The following is a 17,779-nucleotide window of genomic DNA, read 5'->3' as shown; positions in this document are numbered from 1 at the left end:
TTTTTAATTTTCTGGTTATTATCTTAAAATAGAAATCATTATACTGTGTTTTAAAATAAGTCTCAGTTTGATTTGAATGCTATCTGAGAAAAACTAGTGACAAGAGAAATATATAAAATGTAATTTTATTTGAATATTTGATTATTATATGGTTTAAAACAGCATATGAAACAGAGAAAATGCCTTTAAAAATGTTTTTAATAAAAGCTGAGTAACTTGGAAACTGATTTAAAGAAAATAGTTCCTTCCCAAGTAAATCAATTTCACCATCGATTTCACATATTTCCATGGAAACATTTGATTTTAGTATAAATCCCTGGATAGAGAGAGACTCTGCTATTCCCTTTTACAGGTACGTGGACATCATTTTGTTGAACAAAACCCACTGTTTAAGAATCACCTACATACTCTCAGTGAAGTTTTAATTTAATCAGTGGAGTGTTGTGTGTAGCGTGATTAAAGAAGGCAGCACATGAACTCGGTGCTTCAGAGCGGACAAATTGACTCTGAAGCCTTTCATCATAATGTTGAGCTCTTCCTCAACGTGCGCAGGACAGAGTGTTGGAACTTCTACGTCATAGATGCAACCTTAAAATTGTTCAAATGATGTATATTTATACTTAATCAAGACATTTCACTGTGTAAAGCACACCCAAGTGTTCAGCTTCGCTGAGAGCTTGGTTCTGGAAATGCCTTTGCCAGCAGTTAATATCTGTCCAAGAAATGGATTAGCATCATTGAGTTCAACCAAGAGCAGTTTATGTTAGAACTTTACATGAAAGAATCAGAATGTACATGTTTACGTCCTTGATCACAGTAGAAGAAAAGAGAAAAATCGTTTGTAAAAGATGGAAGCAGACAAATTACCTTAGATTGCATCGAAAAATAATTTCAGAGAACTCTGTAGGCATGAGACAAGAAAATAAGTTAACTGAATAAAATAGTGATGTATACCTCTAACCCATCTACCAACTGTTCTTGGCGTGCGTGTTTTGCTCAGGCTTGCATCCACTGGCATAAAACAAACAAACAAACAAACAAACAGATTGACGCATGTGGTACAGACTCTTGGGGCCTGCAGATAAGCGCCGGGCAGTACATGAACGTCCCCAAACAGCTCAGAGTGGGAGGAGGAGCTGGAGGGAATGTGGTCACCGGAAAGGCGTGCTTCTGCGGCAGGTCTCCAGTGCCGCTGTAGCAGCAGCGCTGTAAGGGGGTGGCTTTTGAAAGCACATACTTATTTCTCAAAGTTCAGGAGGCTAGAAATCCAAGTTCCGGGTGCTGACTCTGTGGAAAGGCTCTTTCTCTGTAGGACGGGATGGAAATCTTTGTCTCCATTTCTCAAGTCCCCCATTCGGGGAGTTCCTGAGGTGGTTTCTTTTTTTTTTTTCTCTCAGAGAGTTCCTTAGTTTGTTCTGGGAGGCCCTCAATTCCTCAGTCTATACACAGTGTTACTCCTCCCCCATGAATCAACTAATTCTGGGCCTAATCTATCATTTTCTGTTTAGGAAACACACCCCACACTGATATGACCACGTTGACATAACAAAGAAAACCTATTTCAAAATGGGATCACGTCCAGAGATAGAGGGATTAGAATAGCCAACATTTATGTGGGGGAAATAAAATTCAGTTCACACAATCAGCCTGTATAAAGGAGATGCCATTCTGAGTTCTGCGTAGAGAATTCTAATAACAATCAAGATTGTTGTCTTGATTGGTTCCACAATCGATGCTCATGAGAGCAGCCGTCAGGAGATCAAAGGATGCACTGCACTGGGTAAATCTGCTGCACAAGACTTCACGGAAAAGCAAGAGCATCGCTTTAAGGACAAAGCGTGCCTGACTCAAGCCATGGTATTTTCAGTTTCCTCATATGTATGCGGAAGTTGGACGTTGAATAAGAAAGCTCAAAAAAGATGAATGCGTTTGAATTGTGCAGAATATTGAAAATAACATGGACGGCTAAAAGGACAAACCAATCTGTGTTGGAAGTACGGCCGGAGTGCTCCTCAGAGGCAAGAATGGCAGTGCTCCCTCTTACACACTTGAACACGTTATCTGGAGAGGGGATCATGGTTGGTAAAGTGGAAGAACAGTGAAAAGGAGATAGAAAGGAAATGGATTGAGATAGTGGTCCTTACAATAGGCTCCAGGGAGGAACAATTTTGAGTATGGCATAGGATTGTGCAGTGTTTCATTCTGTCCTGCACAAGGTCACTATGGGTCAGAACTGACTTGATGCACGTAACAATAGCAACAACAATAATCAAGACTGCTTATTGAATGAAAACTATGCTTTCTTAATGTGTGTTAAAATTGTCTTGTGTTCTATTTTTTATAAGAATTACAATGCATAAATACGGAATTATGTGTATAGTTTACTCAAAATTACAAAAAATTAATGTGAAAGATTTTTAAATGTAGGAAGATAATGTGTAGTAATATGAATATTGTTTGATCATAATACAAACATGGAGAAGCATTTGCTATTGTTGGAAAGTGCCTTGTGGAAAGTCAGCGACTGCCATAACTTGAAACCATGCGGAAACAGCTTGATTAGATACAGATCAATGTTTTTTTGGCAGCTTAAACAGTCAAATGGGTAACTTTTCCAAAATCTTCGTGACATACCACACTTGGGTGGAGTCCAATTTCAAAGCTGTGACCATTACAGTCGGCTATGAATAAATAGAAAGATAATTTAAGTATTAAACTGGTTTCATTATTGGTAAGGTTGTGTACATAGAGAGAGATGACTGGAAAGCCTTCCAAGCTCTGGTAATGTCCACAGATAAAAGCTAAAAGAGCACTCAGAACTAACGAAGAGAACACGGCCAGGTAATAGGCCTAGTAACGCTTGCTGCCCATCACCTGAGGGGGGTGAAAGGGATTTAAGCTGGATCTGCTCCTCTCATCTCTCTTGGGCTCATCTCTTGTTCTCATGCTGCATTTCTTCCATCCACAGGCCCAGTCAGTCTTCCACTCATCCAACTTTTATTCCATCTCCAAATATATCTAGTCGCTTTACTTCATTTTGAGTCCAAGTGACCATACTATACATAGTATGTCTTTAAAAAATATAAATCAAAACATGCCATTCTTCTTTCTAAAGTCTCCGGAGAGTTATTCTGTCAATAAGAATAAAATGAATACTTTTCTTTTAATTTTGAACTCACTGTTCACAAAAGTAAATAGCCAAATATTGTAGAAGAGGCTGATTTGAAGCCTTACAGAGACCATGTAAGCAGCATACAACAAAAAGCCGCAAAACAATTTCAGGTGGTGTTGATCTCCAGTCATTTGCAAGGCATGACTCCAAGAGCGTCATGAAAATTGATTAAATTAATTTCTACTACTACCTTTTGAAGTAGGTAATTTTATTGTCCCCACTTTGTAGATGAAACAATGAAGGAAGGATCAAGCTGGATGATTGGCAAGGGCCACAGAAATATTAAAGGAAAATCAGGATGTGGTTTGAGATGGCGATGAAGCTTCTTATCCTAAGTTCTATGCTACTCTTCCCTCAGCAATCTACTAGATCTCATATTTATTAAGTTTCAATATGCTATACAACCAAAACTACCAACAGGAAAATTTGCCAGTTTAAGCTCATATGGTAATTCATTCTGAAACATATTATAGAACTGTTGGTACAAGAGGGAGTCATCATTCATTTCAGGACAGATAGTAGACCAAATAATTGCAAGGGCATTGAATATTTATGTCTAATATTTTTTGAAAAAAAAGGAACCAAGGGCTTTCACTGCTCATAATCAAATGTTACATAATTTGCTAAAACATGTAAGTGTCCTTGTTTTATATATACATGAGAATTTTTGTCTTATTTTGTTTTAAAGTACCTATCTAGGTGTACAATTGCTTTTAAGTTACAAATTAGAGGAAAGATGACTTCTTACTTAACAACTAAGTTATCAATGTAATAAGATTATTCTGTGTTCCACTAAAAGATAATTAAACTGCAAGAAATTAATTTGTATTTTAAAGCCTTTCGTTGGTAGTACACCACTTATAATAAAATAAGAAATAAACATTTTATGTCCGGAGTATTACTTTCTCAAACTTTTAAAGACAGTTTACCATTGCATATTAAATTTTTGAAAAGGAAGAATATTTAATTTAAAATATCTTGCTTTTCAAAGAATGGGGGAAATTTACTTATTAAGGTCCTTGCTTCTCTTAAATTAAAGACTACCATCAGAGTAAGCATAAAGTTGTCCTTCTTGTTTAGGAAATTTGCCTGTAATTAAACATGACATATAGTCCCTCAAGGCCGATTCCATTGAAAACCATCATGGTATGAAGCAATTTTGATAGTTTCTGTAACAACAGTAATAAGATGTAGACCAGTACACTGACTCTCAAGAGATAAGAAATAGTTCAACTTTGATATGCAGTGAACATAAATGGTAACTGAAATTACTCATTTTGCCCTCAGCTTTAGTAAAATAGCGGTTGTAATAAACAACCGTGGTTGAGTCTGTACCCTACCTGCAGAAGGACAGCTCTCCGCAGCAGATGTGTGAGCCTCATTCCTTTTCATCTTAATGATTCACTGTGACTGGATTGGGTCATTGAAGCTGTGAATCTTGTTAGTGACATGCTCATGCATGTGAGGGCTGTTGCTACTGATGAACTATGTATGATATTTTGACAAAATGACAAATAAAATGCATTAAGCTCTTTGTATTTAGGAGGAAATGAGTCTAATAAGATAAAGAAATGAGAATTTTAATGCCAATATATGGTCCTTTTTTTTCCTTTCTCAATTAAGGTTACTAGTCAGTGAAGCTTGTTCATCATTTGTAGTTTATTAAGGACATATTGTGTGTTGGAGCATAATGGATGTCTAAAGCGACTCTCAAATTTGCTATATAGAAAAAGGTAGCCAGGATAAGATACAAGTACTGAAGAGAAGATTTCAAAGGGCAGCTCGAGAAGACAATGTAAATTTATCTAATGACATGCGCAAAGACCTGAAGTTAGAAAATCAACAGGAACGAACATGCTCAGTAATTTTCAAGTTGAAGGAAATGAAGGAGTGATTCTAAGGAAATAAATACAGAATGATACAGGAAGCATCAAGAGAAAAAAAGTAATACAGTGTACCAAAAATTATTAGTGAATGTTCCAATATTTCTGGAAGTAGAATAAGATCCAGAACAGGTGGTACTGAAAGAGAAATTCAAGCTGCACTGAAGGCACGGGAGAAAACATGTTGACAGGAATTACCAGAAATATGATTAGGATATTTTAGCACACTGATACCAGAAAGAAAGAACTCTGTGTATCTATGCAGAGAATTTTGGAAAACAGCTACCTGGCTAACTGATTAGCAAGGATATATATTTGTGACATTCCAAAGAAAGGTGGTGTACCAGAAAGCTAAGTTATCAATCAATACCACCTGTAAGTAAAAATGTGCTGAAGATAATTTTAGAACATAGTTGTTGCACTGGTAGAAATTTATAAAGGGCTAAGACAGAAGAAAGTATGGAACAAGAAGACACAGCGAGGATAAAGGATAAAAGATAATACATTGTGGGGATTGTAATCAATGACATGAAACAAAATGTGTATGAATTGTTTAATGAAAAATTATGTTCTTGGTAAAACTGTCCACCAATTCAAAAATCAAAGTGCTAAACACAAAAGCTGGCAATAACTAGAAATGCAAGCCAGGTCCAGAAGAGGGTATCCATTGAGGACTATTGTTGCTGATGTCAGATAGATTTTAGTTGAAAGCAGAGACTATCAGGAAGCTGTTGATTGTGCTTTATTGACTATACCCAAGAGTGTCTGTGTAGATCCTATCAAACTATGGATAGCATCAAGAAGCATGTGCATGCTCGCAACTTACTAAGGACGCACATGAAGTACCTGTGTCTGGACCACGGGCAGTCATTCAAACAGAACAAAAGGGAATTTGTGTGGATTCGATTTAGAGAAGCAATGACTCCGGGTTGACTATGCTTTGTAAACCTGTATGCTGAGTTAATAATCCTAGAAGCTATACTTTATTAAGAAAATGGTGAAACCAGAATTCGAGTAAGGATCACTAACAACCTGTGATATGCAAACAACACAAAGGAGGGGAACGTAAAGCATTTACTGATGAAGACCAACGACTACAGCTCTTAATCTGGATTGTGTCTCAACACAAAAATAAAAGTTACAACAAAAATAACCTCCATATGAATCGTCCCAACGAATTAGCAACATCATGATAAACAGAGAAAAAACCTGGAAGTTGCTAAGGTTTTCATTTACTTGGATCCATAATCAAAAGCAGGTGAACAGCAACCAAGAGATAAAAAAGCATGGTGGTGTGTTGCGCAGCTTTGCTGCTAAAGACTTCTATGTAAATCAGAACACAAAGTCTACACAATGGAACACAAAGTCTACAGAACCCATCCATCAAAGTTAGAATGCCAGCGAGCATCTGGGGTCTCCTCTTTCTCCCTTGCTCACTTGCTCACCTGCTCACTCGATAAATGCATATGTCCTTTGCTGTTGTTGTCTTAAACACTTACGGTAAGTATACAGTTGACTGGTATCGTTTTTATATTGAAAAGCTGCTAGGCATCTGTGATTTAAATGGAAACAAATGATAATTCACAAATATAGGAATTTTAATATTATAGTTTAAATTTACCACTTTTCCCTAAATACCTATTTTCCTTCACTCTGCTCTCTTGTGACCAGTATGTGTGTGTGTCTATCATATCTGTCTATCTATCTATCTATCTATCTATCTATCTATCTATCTATCTATCTATCTATCTATCATCTATCTATCTATCTATCTATCTATCTATCTACCTATCTATCATCTATCTATCATCTATCTATATTGGCATGCATCCAAACTCTTTAAGAGAAAGTATATGACAAACTGACTTTCCACTGTCCAGTCGTACAACATTCTAATTTGTAGTGGATATCAACTCCTAATTTGGAATTTTCCACCTAATCATCATGTTTAGTGTTTTTGGATCAATGGTTCTGATCATGTTTTTAAGCCTCTAAAATAACATATACACATAAGTTTAATATTTATATCCAAGTTCATTAGTAATCCATAAATTATTTTGTGAGTACCTGAGTATACTACTATGGAGTATTCCGTAGGACAACAGGGTAATGAATAAAACATTTTAAAATAAAATTAGTTACAAAACCCCTTTTTTTCAATTAATAAAGAACCATGGAGTTTTTAATTTCGGGCATTGCAGAATACCCGGTTTAATTTCGGCTCTCCGCGCATGCGGGATCCCTGCCTTTCAAAAGCAGGCAGCATGCCAGACCTAATGGAATATGATAACAAATATAAAACAACACAACCAAAATAGTTCAGGGAAGTTTTAGAGAAGCAAACTAAAAGCGGTTTTTGGAAAGAAAGCCATTTGAAAGATGTAAATCAATTTGTTAAAGATAAACCCATTATGTGACTTAATAAAATAATAGGGTTGATTTTATTTATTTATTTGGATTTGTCTATATTAATAGTACTATGTTTATCATCTTGAGGGGCTAGTTTAGAATCATTGACATTAGCCTTTAGGTGCAATTTAAAAATAGCTATGATTTGGAGCTTTTATTACAAATTGATGAAGCCTTCTGAAAAATATTTTCCAGTATCTTTAACGTTGAACAAACATTAGTCTGGTTTACTGGTCATAATCAGAATATATCAGGGAGATGATAGTTACCTATTAGCTAGGTTAGAAAAAGGGCATTACTGGTAATTTTTTTTTGGACTTCATAGTAAATCAGATCTTATGTAAATTAGTTTTTTGTTTATTTTTAATTTTTATTATTGTTCTTTTTATTACTAGTACTGTTATAACCCCAGTCTTTATTTATTCTTAAATGAGTTTCTTTATAAATGCATACTTTGGTGACATGACTGAAAGTGTCCACATACTGTTAGTGATATGAGCAGTGCGGTTTTACAGGTTTACATCGGGGCGGTGCACTTTCAAATTAACAACTGACGTTCTGGTATGTGACAGGGAATTAGATCAAGCTGCGGGCCTGGTCAGAGCCCTAGTGGTCTTATGAGCTGAGCATCAGGCTGCTAACAAGATGAGCCACTGAATCCACCAGTAGCGTCAGGCAGGGAAAGAGGTGAGTGCAGCTGTCCGCTCCTGTGGATTTACAGACTTGGAGACTCTGAGGCGCAGCTCCATTATGTCCTAGATAGGCTCCCTGTAAGTCAGAATGGACTTCATGCCAGTGGTTTGTTTATCGGCCTGACCTCTACTTCAGTTGGCACCAGGATCGGAACTATGACGTTGGAGCCATGATAGCTGTGCAGTGCAATTGTCCAACGTCAGTTTTCAACGTTGCCCAGCATCCTATCCATTCTAATGTCTAACATCAATAGTGAGTTTATTGTACCCCACTACTCTGGGAATTGATTCTGATTCCTTAGGACTTTATCTTTGCAGGGTTTCTAAGACTGTAAATCTCCATGGGAACAGGCAAGCTCCTCTTTCCCCAAAAGAACAGCTAGTGGTTTTGAGCCACTTACTTTGCAATAAGCACTCCATGCTTACCTGACAGCACCACCACAAGTCCTCGGTGGGAAAGGCCATAACCTGATAGATCATCGTGCTTTAAGTCAATCTTTTAAAAATGAACCTCTGCAAGTGAATGTTTACAAAGGATAAGGTATAACGTAATGTGTAATGTATAATGCATGCAAATATTACTTTAGATATTTTTTAAACCCAAGAATGAGATGAAGTCTGATAATTATGAACTCTTGAGGATAAAAATATTGTGGGATTCTAGTTTCAGTCAGGAATGTGGGAGGGAGAGCTTAGGGACTACTTCAGATTCAAATTTCTTGGTGGAGTGTGTGTGTGTATGGGTGTGTGTGTGTGTGTGTGTGTGTGTGTGTGTGTGCATTGAGCATCTAGTCAAAATTTACCAACCTAATTAAATATGCTAGATTTAAGCTTTGTAATGAGAATTACTAGCCCATATTGAGTATTACCTGGGGAAAATGTGTGTTAAAAACAAAACATATGTGTGCCTGCATCTGGAAGAAGATTAGAACACCACAGAAGATTTATGATAAGGGTTTGTAATTTATGAGAGAGAAAGCTAAAGGGCTTAATTGATGGTTGCTACCCTGCCACTCTCTGAATATCTTTCACAAAACAGCTGTTAGCCTTCCTGTTTCACCACTGGCTAAATGAATCTATAATACATCAGAATCACTCAAGGTAAAATTTGAAGCCAAGTGTTTTCAAGTAAAATACAAAACATTTTGTAATCACTAAAACACTGACAAATTTAGATAATATATTTACATATGTTTTGTTTTATAGTCCCATTTTTAAACACTTTATTAGGGACTCATACAACTCTTATCACAATCCATACATACATCAATTGTATAAAGCACATCTGTACATTCTTTTCCAATAGTCCCATTTTTATACCCAAAATAATCTCATAAAACAATTCTTATTTTCATGTAGCAGAAGACACTGAGGACGGAGGAAAGCTAAATACCTGATGGAAACCTTTCAATTAGTCAGTGGCAGAGACCAAATGTGAACCGTGTTCCTCAAGCCCACATAGCCCCGCATCTTTCGAAAACACTCACAGTTTGGCTTCATGAGAAATAATGTTTGCCATGAGCATCATGCTCTTTTTAAGAGCTGTTGATCTGGGATCAATTTGACAAAAGCACTTGAAAGATTGGACTGTACATTTAAAGAACAGCAAAGTTATGGAGCCTTAGTTGCTGCTTCAAATACCAGCTGTTCTTCCTTGTCTCAGAACCTTGTGAGTTACGGTCACTTCACCAGCCGTGGATTTGGTTGGTCTGCAGGAGCTTGTGTGAAATAGAGGAGGAATGACTGGAAAAGGAGAATGAGACGGGCCGGTCAACTTAATGATGTAATCAGTGGTACTGAGTTATATGTGGGAAACATGTTGAACTGGCGTTTGTTCTCTTGCTGTGTTTATTCTGAACAATAAAAACCAAAGTAAAAAATTTATACAAAATATATGTAAATTATATATGTAAAAGTAGACAAACTATTTTTTTTCATTTAGGTATAAAATTAAGTTGCTGTCTAGTCACTTTGATGAATGGCGTGGTAAGGTAAAGTCGTTGGTGGGACTCTAAGAAACCAGCTAAAAAACCTTTATGTTTTTGAACACATATATTGTTTTATTTAACTTGACATGGTCTTTTATTTATCTAAAATTATCAAATCAATTGAACTATAAAAATGTATTTAAAAAAAGATTTCTTTTCCTACTTTTTTCATATTGGCAAAATTTCTAAGCTATTTTTGAAATTATATTATTCATTTGATATTTGTACTCTTGTGTGTTTGCATCATAATTAATTTAATTCTCATATACATATTCAGTATCACTTTTTAATATTTTACAGAATAAATATAATTTTCTTAGTTTTTTTCTGAGAAAGCAAGCAAAGTTTCTGGGCCAGAGAAAGACAATAGAAGGAGCGATGGGATTCTAGTCTGATTTGGGGTCACAGTGGGCCCACTTGCTTATCCTGCCTCAGAGTTGGTATGAGAATAAACTTAATGTGAACTTATGTATACAAGGTGAAAAAGGCCTTTTGTCCTTTCACTAAAGGACTAGCAGTGGTCCTGTAGCAATCTCTTGACTTTGGATAAATGAGAAATGCTGGCACATACACAGAAAAAGCCCAAATGAATTCCCATCTAAGCTATTTTTGTTAGTAAGAATGAAGTGTTTTCTTTAAAAATGTCAGTACAGTGGAAGGAAAGCTAGTTTATGTTGCCTCCTGAATGTAATTCAACTTTTTTTTTTTTTGATGAAGTCTTTTGGGAGAAACATGTTAGTTCCACTGGATTCTGACTGGCAGGGACAGCCCTAGGAAAAATATGAACAAGCCAACTATTACTTCCGAAGTCTCACTTCCCTTTCTCCCTAATGCTCTCAGCATGCTCTGCCTTCTTCCATATTTTACTCATAATTTACTCTAGTTTCTATTTTCCTGTAGTCTACAGCCCAAATATTTCTCATTGTTTCCTTACTCGATTATTAATTTGTTACTTATATCATAATATGGGAATGAGTCAATGTGTAATGCCATGAATTAAAATGTATAATTATGCATAGTTATACATAATGTCATGAAATGAAAATGTCCCATAATGCTGTATGTTTACTTTTATTTCTACTCTTTTCATCTGAGATTGATCTATATTTCACATATAACCTTTAATTTTCATGTCTTTATTACATTTATCTTATATTGAAATGTGGGGAGATTTTAAAAGTTAGTAATAAAACACAAGCAGTACAATTTTCCTAAATAACCCCACTAACCTGTTATGCATTAATATATGCAGCCTCTTACATTTGCATGCATCTTATTATTATAATGATTATTAAACACAAACAAATTTGTATCACAAGACTAAAGATTCACTGTTTTAAGCTTAACTGCTTAGTTTAAACAATTTTGAATAAATGCTTTAAATTTTTACTTGCTTTAAGCGTTAGCTTTTTTCCAGTCTAAATGAAGAAAGCCTTTGTGTCTGATGTTGATATTGGGTACCCAGAGTCGGTTCTGACTCACAGTATCCCCATGCACAGCAGAAGGAAACATCAGCCTGGCTGCATCCTCACAGCTGTGCTTATGTTTGATCCCATTGCTGCTGCTGCTGTGTCACACAGTATCATAAATGGTCTTCTTCTTTTTACTGCCTCCCTACTTTATCAAGTAGACAATCCTTTTCCAGGGACTGCTCTCTTTTAACAACACCTCCTGATAAGATGGTTCTTTCAGTACTCCTAATGCCTGTTGTTTGTCTCTGCATATCTCTAATTGTTAAAAAACTGGTATCTACATAAAAAGTAAAAGAAGAGGGAGAGTAAAGCACATGCAATATGACCTGCTAGGGACAACTCTACATCAGTCCTTATCATATGAATCCCAATCGTTGTTTGTTTGTTGTTTTTTTTTTGAGTCATTTGTCTTAAGGTTAAATTCAGAGTTTTGTGAACCTGCAGACTGTACTCTTTTTTTTCACAATCATGCTATATAAGAAGTTGGATACATGCACATATGTATGCATACACACCCACACATACACATTCTTAGTGTTCTTATAACTGGAGCAATAGACAGCATCATGAGAAATGGAGAAAAGATTGAAATTGTGGAGGAATTAGTTTTATGTCGATGCACAACAAACACTCATGGAAACAGCAGTCAATAATTCAAGCAACCTATTGCATTGGGTAAATGGGCTGCCCAAGACCTCTTTTAAGTATTGAAGAACAGAGCTGTCACTTTGTGAATTAAGATGTGCTTGATCTAAGCCATGATACTTCCATTGAACTCATTTGCATGTAGAAATTAGACAACGAATAAGGAAGACTGAAGAATGACTGATGCCTTTGAATTACTGTGTTGGTTAAAAATACTAAAAGCGCCAGGAAAATAAGCAAATTTATCTGGGAAGAAATTCAGCCAGCATGAGCTTTGGAGAAGTGGAGAGCAAGACTTCATGTCAGTGAACTTTGGACAGGTAATCAAGAAAGACAGGTCTCTAGAAAAAGGACAGCATGCTCGATGAAGTGGACAGTCGACAAACAAGTACAGTGGACGCAACAAGGACGGAGGAGTGGGGCGAGAGCAGGAGGTGGTCTCCTCTTTTACCAAGGGGGGCTGGAGTCAGAACTAACCCCAACAATAAGCACACAGAATCAACTGCCACGAACTCAATTCTGACTCATGGAGACCATGTGTTTCCTAGTAGAAAGGAATTCTATGGGGATTCTCCTGGCTGTAATAATCAGATTTTCCTTTTGAGGCATCTCTGTGGAATCAGATCTCAACATTTTGGGATCACTGTTTGTACGTGCTGGGCCTTCTTTAATCTAGTAAGTAGCAAACATCTGGTGAGAAGGGCCGTAGAAGGTGTGTGATCGCAGGTGAGATGCTGAATCCTATGCTTCCTTTGCTTGCAGAGACCTGGGCTCAAGTAGCATTCCCCTTGCGGTACAAATCATTTCCAAGGTGTCTGTGTGCAAGCAGGATTTGAAGAAAATCAATGTCTCTATATAAAGCACCCATATTTGATTTTCCCTAAATTGATCTGCCCAGGCAGAGTAGAGCAAGAGAGTTCTCGTCCCCATCACTGTCAAGCTACTGTATGAAAAGGGACTTCCTCTCCTGCAATGTGAATTTTCTTAAAACATTGTGTAGTTAGTTTGAATAATGCTAGAGCCATCAAAGAATTAAAGTCATATGGTCGAGGATACAGAGTAGAGCGTTGAAGTAAGAGTCACTGATTTCGTTGACAAAGGTGGTGTCGGGGCAGTTAAGGAAGGGACAGTTTGTTGGTCTCTGCTTTATTGCAGCCCACAGACATTGCGGCGAGGCAAAGGGTAAAGAGCACACTCTCCCCTTCCTTGCCCTTGTGCTTGAGATCCTGTTGACTGTCTGTGTCTTTTGTGCTGCCCCTCAACGTTACCCAGCAAGATACCTCTCTTGAGAGACACAGTCTCCCATCCTCATTTCTAAGGAACCTTCTGGATGCACATTTTCTGTATTTTTTTTTGGCAGTCCATGGTACTTTCAATATTCTTCACCAGCACCATGATTGAGAGAAAGGAATTCAAGGATTGCAAAATATTCTATTTTAACTTTTGTTTTCTTCTAAGGTTTACAGTTTTGTTAAAGAATTATGGCTACATTATTCCATTGGCTAAGATAATAAGGGGAATTATTTTATTAGTGAATTATTTTATATGCACTGTTTACATTATTTGAATATACATGCACTCAGCTAAAACTTATAACCACTGGATCTGTTCCATATTGTTTGATAATGATCTCATATATTCTTGGTTTATACTACTTAGGATTTTACTATCCAAAGAATATCATAGAATATGCAAACACTCAACTTTCATGCATCTTCTGTCTCACAACATCTTTTTACATTAAAAATTGATACACTTTTTTAGAACAGCACTTCCTTCAGGAAAAAAGGACTAGATGGACTTTAAAATACAATATTTATTCAAGTTCACAATTTCATTATCAGTTCCCATACATCTGCTTTTCGTTCCTTGGCTTTTTTCCTGATTTTTCATTGTCATAACACATAGAATATTATTTTTCAACTCACACACACATGCACACAAATAGTTATAAATAGAGACACTTATTGCCTATTTTAATTCAAGTGCTATATTCAAGGAAAGTTGTGAAAACCTACAGTGTTTACAATAAAAGAAACTGTAGCCCAGCAGTTGGAAAGAGATGCAATTATCCTAAAATAGGACAGATACAAGGCAAACTAACGGACATTTTCATGAAGCCAGAAATAATTGTGGATGATTTAGAAATCATTGCTGCAGATTATTTTCCAACCAAACCAACCCACTGCTGTTAAGTCGATCCCCACTCACAGCGACCTAGAGAGAGTTTCCAAGGTTGTAAGTCTTTATGAGAAGAGAGCAGAGTTTACGATGCTCATTTTTCTCCTGAAGAGAAGCTAATGAGTTTGAACAGTCAACCTTGCAACCTTGCAATGAATAGTTCAATGCTCACCTGAGAGTACCACAAGGGCTTCTGTAGATGGTAATGAACTCAAAGAAGATATCTAATAACATCAAGCAAGCCAACATGGAATTTTTTTGGCAGAAAGAATTTAGAAAAGATTCTCCTATGATCAAAAACAATCATGTTAATTATGAAACCTCTTTTTGCTTTAAATAAGTGAGTTATATTTGAAAATTCATTATGTATTAAATCTAATTATGGGTCTATTAGTTGAAAGGCTATGTGCTAATATCAGAAATGAAAATCCTAAATGATCTTACAAGGATACAGTTGCTTTGGGAATAATTTAATTTATATCAACAAATAAAGCACTGTTATTCAAATGAATTTTAATTATTTTTAATCTTAAATAGTTATGAAAATAGATATAAATATTAATTTTAAATTAGCAATTTTCTTTAACATTTTAAATCTTGCTGTTTTTGTAGGTATAACACCAAAAGGACCTATTTTCCCAATTTATTTATTAGGCCAATAAATTATTGAGAGAAGATTATGAGATCTTCATAATATTTTGGATGCCTATATCCAAAGTATGAAGTAGTTACATCTGAAGTAATTGCACTGAATATATTAAAAATATGAAAGGATGCTATGTAATTATTTCAGACTCAATAGATTAATTAATTTGTTCAATTTCTGAAAGTTGCTGATGATAATGGATTTTAAGTAATGAGACTGGTTTTACTTTAAATCTTATTTCACTTCTGAGAATGTAGATGTGTGTGTATACATACAGAATACTGTGTATTTTCAGCATATTTATGAAATCCTTGGAGTGTACCTACTTATATTTTACTCTTAACTACTTTGGCTACTACATTTAGCGCTATTGCTAGTCAGTAGTTAATACTGCTTTTTAGGGAGCTACATTATCCCTTCAATTTTTTTTTTAAGATTTCAATTTTGTTGTTAATATTGTAGCTACTCTAAGTTAAAAGGATGCTTGGTCTCTCAGTGCTTGAGTGCGCTACTCTCCTGCAAACCTGGAAGTCTATGCTAACTGCCAGTAGCTTTGCAGGAGAAAATATCTGACACTCTGCTCAAGGGAAAAGTAGAATCTAGGAAACTTGATGGAGCAGTTCTGTGCTGTCCTATTAGGATGGTCGTGCGTTAAAACCAGATCCATAGCACACAAAAACAATATTCTAGACCTCTTCCCTAAGAGCCCAGGTGGTGAAGTGGGTTGTACACTGGGTTTCACAGTTTGAAACCACTGGCTTGCTCCACGGGAAGAAGTAAAGCAATGCACTCTTGGATGCCCACAGGGAACAGATCTACCCTGTCCTGTAAGCTCACTGTGGTTCCTAGTCAACACCATGGCAGTGAGTTTGGAATTTAAGTGTCCCCTAAGAACACAAATACATGAACTCATTTAAGAATTGTTAAAATTAACTCATTTAAGAAATGTTTTAAAAAATTTCTGAAAGCTATTAATATAGTCTATATATTTGTGTTTATAGATGCAATAATATGCAAAGTATAATACAGTAGTATATGAGTGTTTTATATTGAAAGTAATGGAAGTAGGGATCTAATTTGCTGAATATTAGTGTAAAACAATTTTTACAATTATAGTGTTCCTGGTTTATCAGAAGATATTAGGACAAATTGCATATAAAGTCTTTATAAGCATAATTTCATTTATCTGACAAAGGATTTCATAGCTCCTACATAATTTGCATAACTATAAGATTTTGCCTCTGTAATTCTCAATTTGATTCTGAGAATTCTGTTGTACCTGTCAGGGGACTATTAGTGAAATGTACATATGTGATCATTCCTTTGTTGCTTCTTAAGCAGAGAAATATCTAAAAAATATGCAATATATAGTGCATATGTATGTTTAGACAGGAGAGGAAATCTGGTATTGTATGCTTAACAAGATCAGTGTCACACAGCAGGCCCTTGCCTTGAAAATCAAGCTTGGTTTGAGCCTTTGAGGGAAAAAAATGATGATGTTAAAAGTGTGTTTCTTCTTCTCTAGCGGTCACGTGCACTAGTATTGAAGCACAGCTTTCTGAACATGTCATCTGGAGACTGGTTTCGGGATCCTTAAATGAATATGGAGCTCAAGTCGTGCTGAGCTGTAGTCCTGGTTATTATTTAGAGGGGAGAAGGCTCATTCAGTGCCAAGCCAATGGAACATGGAGCATAGGAGAGGAGAGGCCAAGTTGCATGGGTAAGTCATAGAGGTATTTTCTGTACTTGATAGGTCTTCCAATTACTGGTATCACTTGTCCCTCAAATGTAAAGTATGATAATTTATCATATTCTTAAAGATTTAAAATAAAGTCTAATGGAATTCACTTTAAATATAGTAAAAGATATGCATTTTATATGATATTTAAATATATGATTATTTGAGTAGATTGTAAATGAGGCTTTTCCAAATTAATAATACTCTTGTAAAACTTAAATGATCCAATCTCAAATTGGATAAAACAATATAGTCAAATATATTTTAAAATACATGTCTTATTTCTTCACTGATATTGAAAAGTTCTGACTAGGATTTGGGGAAATAATATTTATGCTGATGATATTGTGTTCTCATAGACTGCCTAGAAAAGGGGATTATGATCCTCCTAGACAGAAGACAAGTAGTTAAACCTTTGAGTGAACTTCATACTAAAGATAAGTAGAAAAAATAAAACAATAATGGTATTGTTAAAAGCACTATTTGATTCAGAAATATTTGATATATAATCTTAGTTGATTATTTTTCATGGACAGAACCAAGTAATTAAACCAGTGTAACCTGATAAAACACACAGCTGTGTGAGAGTCACCAAAAGGGAAAGCAGGAAGAGTTAGTGCTTGGCTGGCTTTGGTAATCATTGCATTCACTGCTTAATAAAAGAAATGTCGATTAAACTTGTACCAGAAGCGACTTACCAGGAGCAACAAGAGACATGGTCAGAAGGACCACTTTCCCCACGGATGTCGTTTTTCATACTCTGTGACATGCACTGCCGCTCAGCAGAGACAGTCCCAATCGAAGCTCATTTGCCAAGGAGTCAAGAATCGTTCCCCCATTACCCTGAACTGAGTCTCGATGGGGGTGATACAGCCTGCATTTACAGTTATTCTATCTTATGTAGTAAATGCCCCCCTTCACCATGGTTAAACACAATCATTCTCCCACGCAAG

The 17,779-nt window shown here is 36.0% G+C and overlaps 1 protein-coding gene across 1 annotated transcript in view; it reads left to right on the top strand.

Annotated features, from left to right (window-relative positions):
- CSMD1 (CUB and Sushi multiple domains 1) overlaps positions 1-17,779 on the top strand; it is a 1,770,408-nt gene that overhangs the window by 1,640,969 nt on the left and 111,660 nt on the right. The window contains exon 51 of the mRNA XM_075557189.1: positions 16,614-16,808. Within this exon, the coding sequence (XP_075413304.1) occupies positions 16,614-16,808 (195 nt within the window). The remainder of the gene's footprint in view (positions 1-16,613; positions 16,809-17,779) is intronic.

The sequence above is a fragment of the Tenrec ecaudatus genome, chromosome 8 (genome assembly GCF_050624435.1).
Source record: "Tenrec ecaudatus isolate mTenEca1 chromosome 8, mTenEca1.hap1, whole genome shotgun sequence".
In the NCBI taxonomy this organism is placed as follows: Eukaryota; Metazoa; Chordata; class Mammalia; order Afrosoricida; family Tenrecidae; genus Tenrec; species Tenrec ecaudatus.
Note: the sequence above shows the minus strand (reverse complement) of the source record. Positions and strands in the feature narration are given on the sequence as shown.